General features: G+C 51.0%; 1 protein-coding gene across 3 annotated transcripts in view; it reads right to left on the bottom strand.

The window, feature by feature from the left end:
• The window catches only part of PLD3 (phospholipase D family member 3), a 20,691-nt gene extending 7,079 nt beyond the window's left edge, over positions 1-13,612 (bottom strand). Inside the window, exons 1-8 of one of the 3 annotated variants that reach the window (XM_027515804.1) lie at positions 13,475-13,581; positions 3,714-3,908; positions 3,052-3,183; positions 2,878-2,952; positions 2,642-2,784; positions 1,976-2,159; positions 248-368; positions 40-167 (exon numbers count right to left, since the gene is read on the bottom strand). In XM_027515804.1, the coding sequence (XP_027371605.1) occupies positions 40-167; positions 248-368; positions 1,976-2,159; positions 2,642-2,784; positions 2,878-2,952; positions 3,052-3,078 (678 nt within the window). In that variant the 5' untranslated portion in view covers positions 3,079-3,183; positions 3,714-3,908; positions 13,475-13,581. Of the gene's footprint in view, positions 1-39; positions 168-247; positions 369-1,975; positions 2,160-2,641; positions 2,785-2,877; positions 2,953-3,051; positions 3,184-3,691; positions 3,909-13,474 lie in introns of all 3 variants that reach the window. The other 2 variants (XM_027515805.1, XM_027515806.1) reach the window with 2 other exon arrangements.
• Between the last annotated feature and the right edge of the window lie 75 nt (positions 13,613-13,687).

Here is a 13,687-nt window from a genome sequence, read left to right on the forward strand (position 1 = left end):
GAGCGACCTAGAAGGGCGGTGGGCAGGGCTCAGGCAGACCTGGGTCAGGGAGCGCCAATCCATGTTGGCACTGCCGAGGTAGAAGTGGGTCTGGTCCACCACCCAGAACTTGGTATGCAGGACGCCATGGGTCAGCTTCTGCATGTCCACCATGCGGACCTGGGCACCTGGACCGACAGGGGTGGAGGTCAGGAGCTGGCTTGGGGAGCCCCAGACCCAGCCCACCCTCATTGGCCCCCTAGCTCACCGCTCTGTAGCAGCGCCTGTAGGTCTGCCTGGGGCTGGGGCCCATTGGGCTTGCTCACAGCAATGCGGACCTTCACACCTCGGGGTGCCAGAGTCTGCAGCTGCCGGAGGACCTCCTCGCCCTGGAGGGAGGAGACAGCTTCTGAGGGCATGGATCAGCTGGCTCTCGAGCCCCACGGAGCACCCCACGGAGTCATTTTGAGATTAGGCTTCTAGATCTGATCAGGCTTTACATTAATACAGTTAGGAAAAGCTTTACAGGTTAAGAAGTTAAAACCTTACTTTATCTGTTTTATTTATTGTTTTGGCTGTGCTGTGCGGCATGAGGGATCCTAGTTCCCCAACGAGGGATCGAACCCGTGCCCCCTATATTCAGAACACGGAGTCTTAACCACTGGACCAACAGGGAAGTGTCTTTATCTATTTTAATACCCGGCTGCTCTGAGCCCTGTTAGGGCCTCCCTGCCACTCCTGCCCTTCACAGGTCCTTCCCAAGACCCTGACGTGGTAGTATCCACGCCTGATACAGCAGGGGTCTCTAGGCACCTTGCAGAATGTTAAAGGCACAGCGCAGACTTGGGAGTCTGGGAAGACCTAGGTAAGGCTTGATGATGCTAATAACAGTAACAGCCAATGATTCCCTTGTTTCTACTGTGAGCCAGGCCCCTTCTGAGCCCCTTTATACCCGAACTCTGAATTCTCACAGCTGTCATTGGTAAGGCAAGTCTGAGTTTATCTCAAAGTGCAGACGAAGAAACTGAGCGTTGGAGAAATCAACAGGAAAGCAGGATTTGAACTCAGACCGTCTGCCTTCTATGTCTGTGCTCTGTGCTTTGAATCACTCCAGTAGGAACCAGCAGGGAATGGAAGCTCATACCTTTTTTTTTAAGCTTGAAGGATCTTGGTTCCCTGATCAGGGATCGAACTCTCACCCTTGGCAGTGAACGCTCGGAGCCCTAACCACTGGACTACCAGGGAATTTCCAGCTCATATAATTTTTAACTGTTGTGTATTTTTTCCAGGCACTGTTTAATGATCCCCACAATTTTAAAACATTTAAAGTCTACCTCTGACAAAGAGTGGCAGCAGGGAAAAGGAAGAAGAGCAACAAATTCACTATGTCTTTCAAAGAAGGGCTTAGCCACCTAGGCTGTTCCTTTTCAAATCTTGGAGTTTTATGCTTTTTAAATTTGCCTGCAGACCCTAACAAGGCTATCACAGTAAATGCTTATAAAGGGCTGACTCTTGTCAGGCACTGCTGTCATTGGCTGGGATCAGCCCGTTTCATCTTCACAAGAGGTGAACACTAAATAATGGCCCCATTCTACAGATGAAGAAAATGAAGACTGCAAGATGAGGTGACCTGCCTGAAGTCACAGAGCTGGCACGCAGAAGCCCAGCTTGAGGCTGGGCTGGTACTCATTCCATGTTTCCATTTCTTTGTGTGACAGGCTCAGGGAAGGAAGCTTGTGGGTGAGCAATATCTGCTAGCCTAATCCCTCGTAACCAAACCCATGCCCTGATATTCAGAGGCCTCCAGATGACCGTGACAAAACGCCCCCAGTCCCGTGGGCCATGTGAAGACAGTTGCTTCCAAACACTTTTGTCTAACCCACTACGTGAGACATGCCAGTCTGTCTCCTGGGCTGGAGGGAAACCCCTTTCATTTCCCTGACTCTGATGCCTCCCACCACCCCTGCTGCCAGCCAGGGCCCAGGTTGCCAGGTACCTGCTGAGCAGAGGCTTCCTGAGTGTGGGTGTCATTGTTGGTGAGAGTCCAGTAGAAGGAGGCAATGTCCAGGCTGCTGTGGGCACCAGCGAGCAGGCCCAGCCAGGCCTGGCTGGTGGAGGGGTTGCTCGTGGAGGCATTGGGGAAGTCCAGGCCCTCGGGAATGCTCTCCACCAGCACTGCTCTGGGTGGGGAGGTGGGGAGGGAGGGAGGCAGAATAAGCCATGGTGGGCTAGACTGTGAGTGCTCACTTGTCTGCCCACGGAGGATGGAAGACTATATGTATTCGTGTGTGTCTGTACTCATGATTCTCTGTGTCTGCATTTGTCTCTCTAGATTTGTAGAAGGTTGTGGATGTGTGTGTGTAAGTGTGTGTGTGTGTGTGTCTGTCCATGGATGTGGATAGAAGATGCCATGTGTGTCTATGTATGCCTGTCTGTTCACAGAGGCATAGAAGATGACGACGCTGTGGTTGCCATGGCAACAGTGTGGGTGAAGCAGGTGGGCACAGAGAGAACTGTGACGGTCCACTTGGGAGTGTCTGCCACCCCCTTTTTCTGTCTTGAACAGTGGGTGCAGGCCCTGCGTAGTGCATGTTGAAGTGTCCCTGGCCTGGCAGGGCCCCTTCCCCCACCATCCCAGGCACCCACGCCCCCCTCCACTTACTCGCAAGGGTCATAGCAGGGGGCTGGGCGCTGATTGGGCCCAAAGAGATGCAAGTCGCCGTATTCCCATAGAAACAGCTGAGTCATCAGGGCACCGAAGCCCACAACTGCCAGGATAAGGACCAGAAGGACCCAACGAGCTTTCTGCGGGGGAGGAGGAGGCGAGCAGTCAGCCCAAGGAGGGCAGCCCAGCCCACAGCCTCCAGAGACAGACTGAGGGAGGAGAGGGGCACCTACCTTTTCTGCAGCTTTCCATGCCTCGATCTCATTCATGGGCAGTTCGCTGGCAGGTTCCTCAGCAGGCACCTTCAGCTGGGGCACACGGATGGAGTGGTGGTGACGGGTCAGCTCAGCAGGGCCCCCACCCTCTCCTGATCCGGCCCCTCCTCCCCTGTTCCCCCATCCACCTACCTCCTGGTACATCAGTTTAGGCTTCATCGTGCTGGCAGTCAGGGGTTATACAGCTCCCAGGTGCAAAAGTGGGTGTGTCAGGGTCTCCAAACTGCGGGGACCAGAAGCTGGCACTGTGTTGGGTGTTCTAGGCTTTGGGGGGACATCACAGAAAACGGATCAGCCTCGGGCTCACGGGACTCACTGGATCGCCTTGTCTGTGATCACGGGGGCTACTGGCACTGCGCCCGCCACCCCTAAAGGAGGAAGCTGACTGCTGGTCAGCAGGGATTTCGAAATCCCTCAAAGTCCAACCCCTCTGCCTTCCTCCTATCCCTCTGGGGTGCCCTCCCTGCCCCCTTGAGTGCCCACCCTGCCTGTCATCAGCACTGGCACTGCTCCCCATTTAGCACCTTCCCTTCTCTGAGCCCTATCCTACACATTCCCAAAATGACAGCTCCGGATTGGGTCAGCGGAGCCCTAAATATTTTTGTGCCTGGCTTTTCCCAGCCCTGGGATTTACCCTGAAGTCATTTTCCAGGTAGCTCCTTTAACCTCACACTCAGGTAACCACTAGCCAGTTCAGGCCAGGAGCCCAAGACCATCGGGGCCTCCCTCTCAGCTTCCATCCCATCCCCCCAATCATCCTCCCCTACCGTACCCCAGAGGGGCCTCGGCCTTACTCGGCAGACAGCTGCTGCTACCTCCACGGGGCCCCAGCTTCTGCCCCAACAGGCTGAGCAGGGGCGGGAGGGAGGAGGGGGCGGGGCCCAACGGGGCTCCGCCCTCTGCAGCGGGGAGTCTGCGCAGTGAGCGCGCCGGTCCGGGCTCACCGCAGGCAGAGGGGGGGCCGGCCCCCCAGATACGGTCTAGCCAACCTGGCGGGGGTGGAGAAAAAGCACAGGTCTGAGCGATTGCTTTGCTACGCTCCATCCTAGAGCACCCCCCCAATATGGGCTAGGGAGGACTCAGGTAAAGAGAAAAAAGAGACTCCCCCCCCATCTTTTCTCGGCTCTAAACCCTGTGAATATTTGTACCGTGGGCATGTATTACCTAGTCAAAAATAAATCCATAAATAAGACTAATGATTTTTAAAATTATAAAATAAAATGGAATGACCAAGGCTGAACAACATGATTTAGGGATGTAGCCATAAAATCAAAAGACGCAGCCCACCCACGCTATGGGAGGGGAAGAGCGCGGGGTGTGCGATAAGGGGATGGTGGGTTTTCTGTTGTAGTCTGTATTGAAGTCTCTATTTAATTTTTTAAAAATGCCAACTGATATTTTGATAGGGATTTAAAAAATGTTTCTTACCAGTGTGTGTGTGCGGGGGGGGGGGGGGTGGGGGGTGGGGATGGATATATGTATATGTGTGACCGAGCCCCTTCCCTGTTCACCTGAAACTACCACAACATGGTTAATTGACTATATCCCAATACAGAATGTTTTTGGTGTTAAAAAAAAAATCCAGGCTCCAGCTGAAGGGATAAAGAGGGTTTCCCATCTACCATCTCGTATCTCCGAAACAGAATTTAAGGCCACAGCTGTAGAAATAAGTTGGAGGGATTCCCCCTTTCCCGCCCACCTCTCTCAATGAAAGAGGGGCAGGACCCCCTTTCCCCTACCCAGGCAGGAAGTGCACAAAGGTAGAGAAGGGTTATTATTGAAAGAAGAAACAGCGTCAGAAGTGGTTGCCTTGACAACAGGATTTGGGGGTGCGTCAGGATCACTTTTTATCCTACGCCTATTTTCTTTTTTAAAATCGTGAAATATGAGCGACTTACAGAAGAGAAAAATATCTCTGTGCGGGTTAAAAAAATAATTATAAAGCGAACACAGGTGTTGACGCGTCCCAGGTTTTGTCACGTTTTTAAAAATTCATTCCACGCATTAATGTGATTTAAAAAAAAAGAAAATTCCAAAAGGGAGTTTGGTTCACCACTCACCGCAAGATCCAGCCTAGACCTGAAAGGATAATTTGAAAACCCCTTCCCCCTCAACGTCTGATCCCAGTTTGGTTAAAGGCAGAAGAGCACAAGTAGGGATTCCCCCACCCCCACCCCACCCCCACCCCATCACAGGGAGCCAGCCAAAAACAGTATGGATCCAGCAAAGAATAGCAACAGATCAAGCTTATCTGATCTCCGTAGCTCACCAAGAGAAGCAGAAGGTAACAGTCTTCGATAAGGCTGACCGCAGGGTCCAAGGGTGGGGGAGGGGAGGCATGGCGCAGGAAACAAGTTTGCCTTTTATTTGCCCTTGGTGAGAAATGCTTTATTTAAGACTATGTGGTTGGAACAGAAGCTGAGGTGAAATTAGGGAAGCTAGTAGTAGTATTAGTTGCTCATTTGTGTCGGACTCTTTGCGACCCCACGGACTGTAGCCCTCCGGGGTTCCCTGTTCACGGGATTCTCCATGCAAGAATACCGGAGTGGGTTGCCATTCCCTTCCCTAGGAGGGAAGCTAAGATCAACGGAAACAAAACTGGGGAAAGGTAGGGCTAGAAGATGTGAGGGATGGTGCACAGCACGGTGAGGCAGGGGAACTGGGGTGGCCGCTGATAAACCAAAATTACAAAGAAAATAGACGCGATGGACATGAGTTTGAGCAAGCTCTGGGAGTTGGTGATGGACAGTGAAGTCTGGCATGCTGCAGTCGGTGGGGTTGCAGTCTGATGTGACTGAGCGACTGAACTGAAGACGCCTTTTATTCAGTTTGTTAGCAATCTTTTGGCTTTCAAATTGTGCCATGATGACAAGTCTTTACTGATGGGTTGAATTCTGACTTGCTATATTTTTATCAAAGCAAACGCACCTAGCGTACTTCAAAAGAAAACCAGTACTGGAGAGGTGGTGTAGGTTGCATTAGATTGGTGAGGCAGTTAACACTTGTGGCATCCGGAGCCAGATGCCTGATCTTAATATGAACCTCAGTATGTATGCGATTATTTGATTTCAGAGAACTGACAACACATCTGTGCCTTGGTGTCCCCATCTGCAAAATGGGCAAAGTAACAATACTGCCCACTTTTCACAAGGCTGTTCATTAATTTTGCACACCTTTATTGTGCACAGGTATTGTTTTAAGCACTGGGGAGATCACTGTGAACAAAACAGACTTGAAGACAGACAAAAAAAAAAAAGTAAATTATATGTTAGAAGATAATATATGCTATAAAGACTCAGGGGAGAGGGACGGGGTTGGGGTGGGGGTGGGATTACTTGCACTTGAAAATGAGGAGGACAAGGAAGGCTGCACAGAGAAGGGGATACCTGAGAAAAAAACTTCAAGGAGGGGAGGAAGAGAGCTACAGAACAGTATTCTAAGTGCAAAGGCCCTGAGGCAGGAGTATGCCTGTGGGGATAGAGAAGAGCAAGCAGGCACGTATCTGCAGTGGAATGGCAGTGCGGGGAGGGAGAGGAGGTGAATCAGAGGTCACAGGACCAGATTATGCAGAGCTACCTGGACTGTGGCAAGAATGGGGCCAAGGGTAGGTTCTGGGCAGAGGAGGAAATATGATCTCCTCTGGGGGTGAGTGAGTTGAATGGTGGCCTCAAAACTGGTAAGTTGGATGTGGTCATCACTCCTGGAACTTGTGAATGTGACCTTATTCAGTGGACCTGGAGTCTCATTATATATATTAGCATATGACACACTCAGAGGTGCCATGACAGTTCCAAAGCCGGCCCAGGCCCAAAAGTCGGTGGTGGCTCAATTCCTGGAAATCTCACCACCCTTTCTCCAAGATAGTTAGAACAATCCTTCTACTCATTAGCCTATGAAATTACCCAGCCCAGGGACTTCCCTGCTGGTCCAGTGATTATAATAAGACTCAGCACTTCCACTGCAGGGGGCATGGGTTTGATCCCTGATGGGGGAACTAAGATTCTTCATGCTGCCCAGTGCAGCCAAAAAAAGAAATTACTCAGCCCATAAAAATTAACCACTCCCTATTTCAGGGACTCTTGCCTTCTGAGATGGCCCACACTCTGTGGAGCGTGTTTCTCCCAGGGCCGTTCTTGCTTCTTGAGATGAACCACATCCTGTCTATGGAATGTGTCTCTCTCTAAATAAATCCACTTTTCACCTATCACTTTGTCCCTCACTGAATTCTTTCTGTGCTGAGACGTAAAGAACCTAAGCTTCATTAAATCCTGAGACCAGGTGTGTGATTTAGATGAAAAGAAAGTAGGTTTCAGTCCCAGTTTGGGTTTTGGCTGTTTTGAGTCCCAGCCTGTACAACTGAATTGTGCAGTTTCACCAGCCCATTGAATATCTCCCTGTCCCCTTGGCGTGTGCCTTGCCTGACCCTGGGTGTGACACCATAGCCCAGGGACAAGGAGGAAACAAAACCCACTGGGCTTCTGAGACCTGTGTTGGGTCACAGTTCCCTAAACACCCCCACCCCTGGTGAGGGTGGGAGACTTGATCCCCCTTCCACAGAAGTGCTCTGGACTGATGAATCCAGGGTTCAAATCCCACCTCTGTCACTTTTTTTCAGAAATTTTCTTATATATAAATAAATAAATATACGGCTGCATCAGGGCTTAGTTGCAGCACGTGGGATCTTTAGTTGTGGCATGTGGGATCTAGTTCCCTGACTAGGGCTTGAATCCGGGTCCCTCCTGCTTTGGGAGCGTGGACTCTTAGCCACTGGACAGCCAGAAGCCCTCTGTCACTTTCATACTCAGTGACATTGGGCACAGGGCTTTATTTCTTTGAGCCCTGCTGGCCTCATTCATAAAAAGAGGATTGGGACTTCCTTAGCCCACTCCATGTTCTTGCCTGGAGAATCCCAGGAAAGGGAGCCTGGTGGGCTGCCGTCTATGGGGTCACACAGAGTCGGACACGACTGAAGTGACTTAGCAGCAGCAGCGGTTCAGTAAAGACTCTGTGCTTCCACTGTATGGCGTGCAGGTTCGATCCCCAGTTGGGGAACTAAGGTCCAGTATACCATGTGGCATGGTCAGGAAAAAAAAAGGATCACTTTATGCCTGTCTGGGGAGTGGTGGCTGCTTTAAGAGGGTGGGCCTCACAGTCCCCAAGCCCTTGATTCATATCTCAGCTCTGTGCTTTACCTGGAGAAGAGACTACCTTTTCTGAGCCTCACTTGCATTCTTCAGAACACTGGGGAGACTAATATACCAACATGACATTTGCTGGGCAGAGTCAATGAAACCCATCCACAACAGTCACTTCACACAGATACAAGCTGGCTGGTGAGTTGTGTCCCCTAATACCCTGAACACACTACTTATCACAGATAAACTTATATATGTGTCCCTTGAAAAGCTAAGTCTATGTCTGATTTATTCCTCTACCCACCAAGCGCCCAGCACATTGTAAATGTTTGTTTTTCTTCTGAAAACAGAAGAAAAGAGCAGTAGAAGAGAGAAAAGACTTTAGATGTCGCTTTAAGATTCAGTGACACTGAATTCCTACACAATGAACAGTAGCTTGTGTTCTGAGCCTGGGGCAATAGGGTAGGTACAGATAGTAGCACTTCAGCCTGAGGGTAAAATTCAGGGTGGGCCACTTAGCTGCTGCAGCAGATCTGAAGCACTGGACAGGCCACACCTTAGTAAACATTTACAAACCTAGGGACCTTCTGCGTGGTTCAAAACAGACCAGTTCTTGGGTTTAAAGGGGCCAATTTTCATTTGATTGTGCAGACCCCTTTGGACCGACCGCACAATCGTCTGTGATCAAGTCTACAGAAAACAGTACGGAGCACTGGTTTTGTAAACGTTTTTGTTTTTAGAGGTAGAACCTTTGTTTCAAAGGACCCCAGAAGGTGCCCCTTCCAGGGATAGAAGATGCTCGGTCTGAAAAACAAATCAGTAAAAAAAAAAAAGCAAAAAAAGGCATACACAAACCACCCCAACCCACCCCCACCACCATGAATGGTGAATACTTGGGAACTGGAACTCAAAAGCTGTCCCATCCCTACTCAACCCCACTCTGTGGCTGCCCACTGCCTTCGGGACAAAGTGCAACTGTCTTATGATGCCCTCCTGGGCTCTCCAGGGACAGTGCCTGTGGACCTTCCCCATCTGACAGTTTCAGTTCCTCTGACTCCAAAGCTGTCTGTGACTCGTATCTCCTCCTTGAACTTCAGCTCTGCAAGTCCCATGGCCTCCTAGATACCTCCACCCAGGTGTCCCTAAGCCCCTTATACCCATGTCTCCAACTGTCCTTAGCATCTCTCCCTAACCTGCCCCTCGCCTGGGTCCCCATTCCCAGGAGAGCTGTCCTACCCAGCCTTCAGGTCTCGGCCTGTGTTCCACCTTCCCCAGAAAGCCCTGATGCCCCCAGAGTCCTGGGTCCCCCATAACTTATCCACTTGGCCTCCCAAGAGTGTCTCCCACCCACCCTTTTCACCTCCCGTCCAAGGCCATGAACTGGCCTCTCTCACCTGGGTCCCCATTCCAGCCGCCTCCTGTGGCTCCCAGCCTCCACTCAAACACTTCTATTTCCCCCTCCGATCTGAGTCTGACTCGCCCCTCACCTGCTCAAATACTCTGTGGCCCTCCAGTGTGCACAGGATAAAGTCTCAGCTTCTCACTGTGGCTCCCAGAGCCCTTTCCTTAATAATCTTTTGGGCTTATGCTTGTACCATTCTCCATGGCCCAGTCATATTTAATATCTTTCAGTTCCTCGAACTGAAACCACACATTTACCACCAAACCTGCCCACAGCTGCCCCTCCTGCCTAGCATACTTTTCTCTCTTCAGGTTGCTCACCTCTATCAGCTTATGTACCGCCTCCTCCAGGAAGCCCTCCCTGACTCCCTGGCTGGTCCAGACATCCTCCATGGGACTGGCAGTCCCCTGGGCTTACCAATCCTAGCCTGGACCCCTCTGCCTGTGCTTCTCCCAACCTGGCCCTGACCACTGGACTGTCACTACCTGATGATGGGTCCAGAATCCACGAGGGGAGGGCCGGGCTGGCTGTCACTGCTGTGTCCCCCATGTCACCCAGCACAGGGACAGTATATGGCAGATGCTCAGTGGCCAGTTCATCCATCCATTCATTCAACTAGTATTTATTCAACTATTGCTGACAAGCCCTGTCTAGAAATTGGAGATGCAGCACAGAAAAACAGAGAAAAAAAAAATCCTTAGGAAGGAAGAAATTCTTTTGAGGGAGTGAGACAATAGATCAATGAGTGAAACCTACACTATGTACCTGGGAGAAAAAGAAAACAAGAGAGGGGCGCTGTGGCATCACGTGAAAGTGGTTGACATCGCCATTCAAACAAACAACAGGGACTTCCCATGGTTGAGATGCCATACTTCCAATGCAGGGGGCACAGGTTCGGTCCCTGGTCAGGGAACGAATATCCCACAGGCTGTGTGGCCCCCAAACCCTCCCCCCCAAATCAAACAAATGAAAAAAAAAAAACATCTGGGGGAAAAAAGCATTATTATCCCTGTTTTTCAGATGAGACAGGGCTCAGGGAAATCACTGCCCAGGTCACACAGGGTTGGTTTGTCGGCTGGGAATCTGATCCCAGAGCTCAGTTCTGTTCCAGGGCACTATACTGTCAAACCAACTCACAAACACAAAATAAGGCGGGGTGTCTTTTCCTTGCTACCCTCCGGGAGGTCTGTGGCTGTGGAAGGGTAGGATACGGGAGAGATAGTGGGGATCCTTATGTTTATTGAACCAGGCACTGCTCAAAACACTTTATATATACAATTCTCACAACAGTTTTTTTTTTTGTTTTGTTTTAGCCTAACTTCCCCCAGGTGACTCTGTGGTAAAGAATCCTCCTGCCAATGCAGGAGACACAGGAGACGCAGGTTCCATCCCTGGGTTGGGAAGATCCCCTGGAGTAGGAAACGGCAACCCACTCCAGTATTCTTGCCTGGAGGATCCCATGGACAGAGGAGCCTGGCAGGCTACAGTCCATAGGGTTGCAAAGAGTCAGACACGACTTAGGGGCTCAACAACAACAAACAGATAAGTGAACTAAAGACCTAGAGCAGTTTAGTCATTGGCATAAAGGGACAAAGCCAGGAAGCCAGGATTTGAGCCCAAGCTCCCTAGGGTGCTGGGTAGACAGCCCCCTCTCCTGCTGTCTAATATCTGTAGACCTGTGGTTTCCTCCCTCCCTCCCGAACAGCCTCTCAAAACCTCTACCGACACCCCCCTTCTCCCTCCCCTCAATCTTTGAGAAGGACATTGGAAACTTTCTCCAAGTATAAAGGATATGAGTGCAGCTTTAAAAAAGGACTTCAGTTGTTCTTCCAACCAGGCTGCTCTTGCCAGTCCATCCTTGGTAGAAGTTCTCCAGCTGCTGCTGTGGCTTCATGTCACATCAGATCACATCCGTCCTCTCTTCCAAACCCACCTCACTCAGAGTAAAGCCAAAGTCTTCTCCACAGCCCGTGAGACCTCCCGCTGACTCCCCCATCACCCTGCTGACTTCATCCCCCATCCCTCTCCTCCCTCACTGGCCTCCCCGTTACCCCTTACCAATGCCATGTAGGCTGCTACCTCAGGGCCTTTGCATGTGCTGTTCCCTCTGCCTAGAATGGGGCTCCCTTGGTGTCTCAGGCAGTAAAGAATCTGCCTTCAAAGTGGGAGACCTGGGTTCAATCCCTGGGTTGGGAAGAGCCCCTGGAGAAGGGCATGACTACCCACTCCAGTATTCTTCCTTGGAGAATTCCATGGACACAGGCGCCTGGCTGGCTACAGTCCATGGGGTCACAGAGTGGGACACGACTGAGCGACTAACACTTTTACTTTCTGCCTAGAATGCTGTTCTTCCCTCAGAGAGCCATGTCACTCTCTCCCCCTCTTCAAGTCTTTGTTCAAATGTCACCAGGTCACCCTACTTAAAACTACCATCTCTGCATTCCCTATCCCCCCAATATATCATCTAGTCTACTTACCCATTTGTGTATTGTCTCTGGCCCTTGCTGTTAATAGACTGTAAACTCCATGAGGCCAGGGAATCTGTTTTGTTCACTCATGTGTCCGTATGCCTAGCACAGTCTTGGGCATGTAGAACATGCTTAACAAATATCGATTGAATGAATAACTTGTATTTGCATTCCCATATTACAGATGTAGTAACTGAGGCACTGGGACCTTAAGCCACCTGCCCAAGCTCATGCAGCTATTTAAGTACTAAACAGTAAAACCAAGATTGGCACCTGGGGGGGTCCAGTCCCTGGCACACACTGTAATGACTGTCCTTAGCCACGCTAAGGCAAGGTGAGTAACTAAAATATTCGCCTCTTCACTTGAGGATTTGGGGTTGCTGAGGTTTGATGGTGTGGTGAGACCTGCCTCCTCTCTCTGTACCTCTGATTTATGAGTCAAGGGAGGGTTGGGTCTAAGCTACCTAGAGTCTTCCTCCCACCAAGCCCTGCTGGACTCCTGCTATGGGCTAAGTGCTCTCAATTTGGGGGTGGGAAATCAGTCTGTCCACCAAGGTAAAGAGGGATGGATTAATATTGACATGAGCAAGGTTCTTAATGGCTGATGGGCCACCCTCCCAGGTGTGGTGACGTGGCGGAGGGGAGGACAGCTTGGAGACTGTGACGTGGGACAGCAGGGGTTGGCTGCTGCAGCAGAACTTGTCAGGATAGAGAGAGTGTGACAACCTGGGAATGATGAAGGTAGCTGGGGGGAGGGGAAGAGTGACAAGGAGGAGGGGATGAAGGTGACTGGATGAGGGTGAGGGTGAGATGATTGATTGTATTAGCCACATCGAGCTGGGCATGTCACCAGAATAAACTCGCAGGATCCTCACTCTCATCCCTGACATAGGTGTCCCTGTGTGGGTTTTACAAATGAGGAAGCTAAGTTTGCAAAGGTGTGATGAGATGGTCAAGGTTACCCAGAGGTTTAGCGATGGAGCCAGAATAACGGGCTCTAGTACCTGGTATGTGAGAGGTGACACGGGGAAAATGACAGAGACATGAAGAGAGAGAGAGAGAAAAAAAAAACTCCTAACGGGAAAACACTAGAAGCATTAGGCACAGACAGTGACTGTCAGAGAAGCAACGGTGACAGGGGAGCGATGGAGGCATAAAGGATGAGAAAGAAGGGAAACCTGAGTGCGATTTACGAAGGGGAGAGGAGGCGTGCGAAGGTGACATGGGGATATGATGACGATTTATGAGAAGGACTTTGTAAAGTAGCAGCAACAAAAGAGATGTGTAGGCGACAGGAGAAGGAGACACGACAGGAGAGACATTTGGTGGCCATGGAACTTAAAAAGAACGAAATCTTGTTATGGGGATTGATGGCGACATTAGGAGAGTGGTGGAAACACAAGGGAGTGATAACGATTCAAGCAGGATGCAACATAACGGGAGGAACGGAGACATAAAGGGACAGAGGACGATATGAGAGAAGAAATGCATTATAGAGGAAGGACAACATAAAGGCAGCCGAGGCGCCGCGCCCCCAGATCGCACATTACCTGCACTCCAGTTTTCCCACTCCGGGACCCAGCCCCGCTGGTGCCTTCTAGGCTGGAGCCCCGCGCGCCCCCGCCCCCAACCCGCCGCGCGCAGGCGCACTCCGGCTGGACTGCGGACCCGCGGGGGCCAAGCAATGCTTTTCTCATTGGCCGCGCTCCTCGCTAGCGCCGGGCGGGGGAAGCGCCTGGGAGACTGCGGATAGTCACGTGATG

This window comes from Bos indicus x Bos taurus, chromosome 18 (genome assembly GCF_003369695.1).
Source record: "Bos indicus x Bos taurus breed Angus x Brahman F1 hybrid chromosome 18, Bos_hybrid_MaternalHap_v2.0, whole genome shotgun sequence".
Taxonomy (NCBI): domain Eukaryota; kingdom Metazoa; phylum Chordata; class Mammalia; order Artiodactyla; family Bovidae; genus Bos; species Bos indicus x Bos taurus.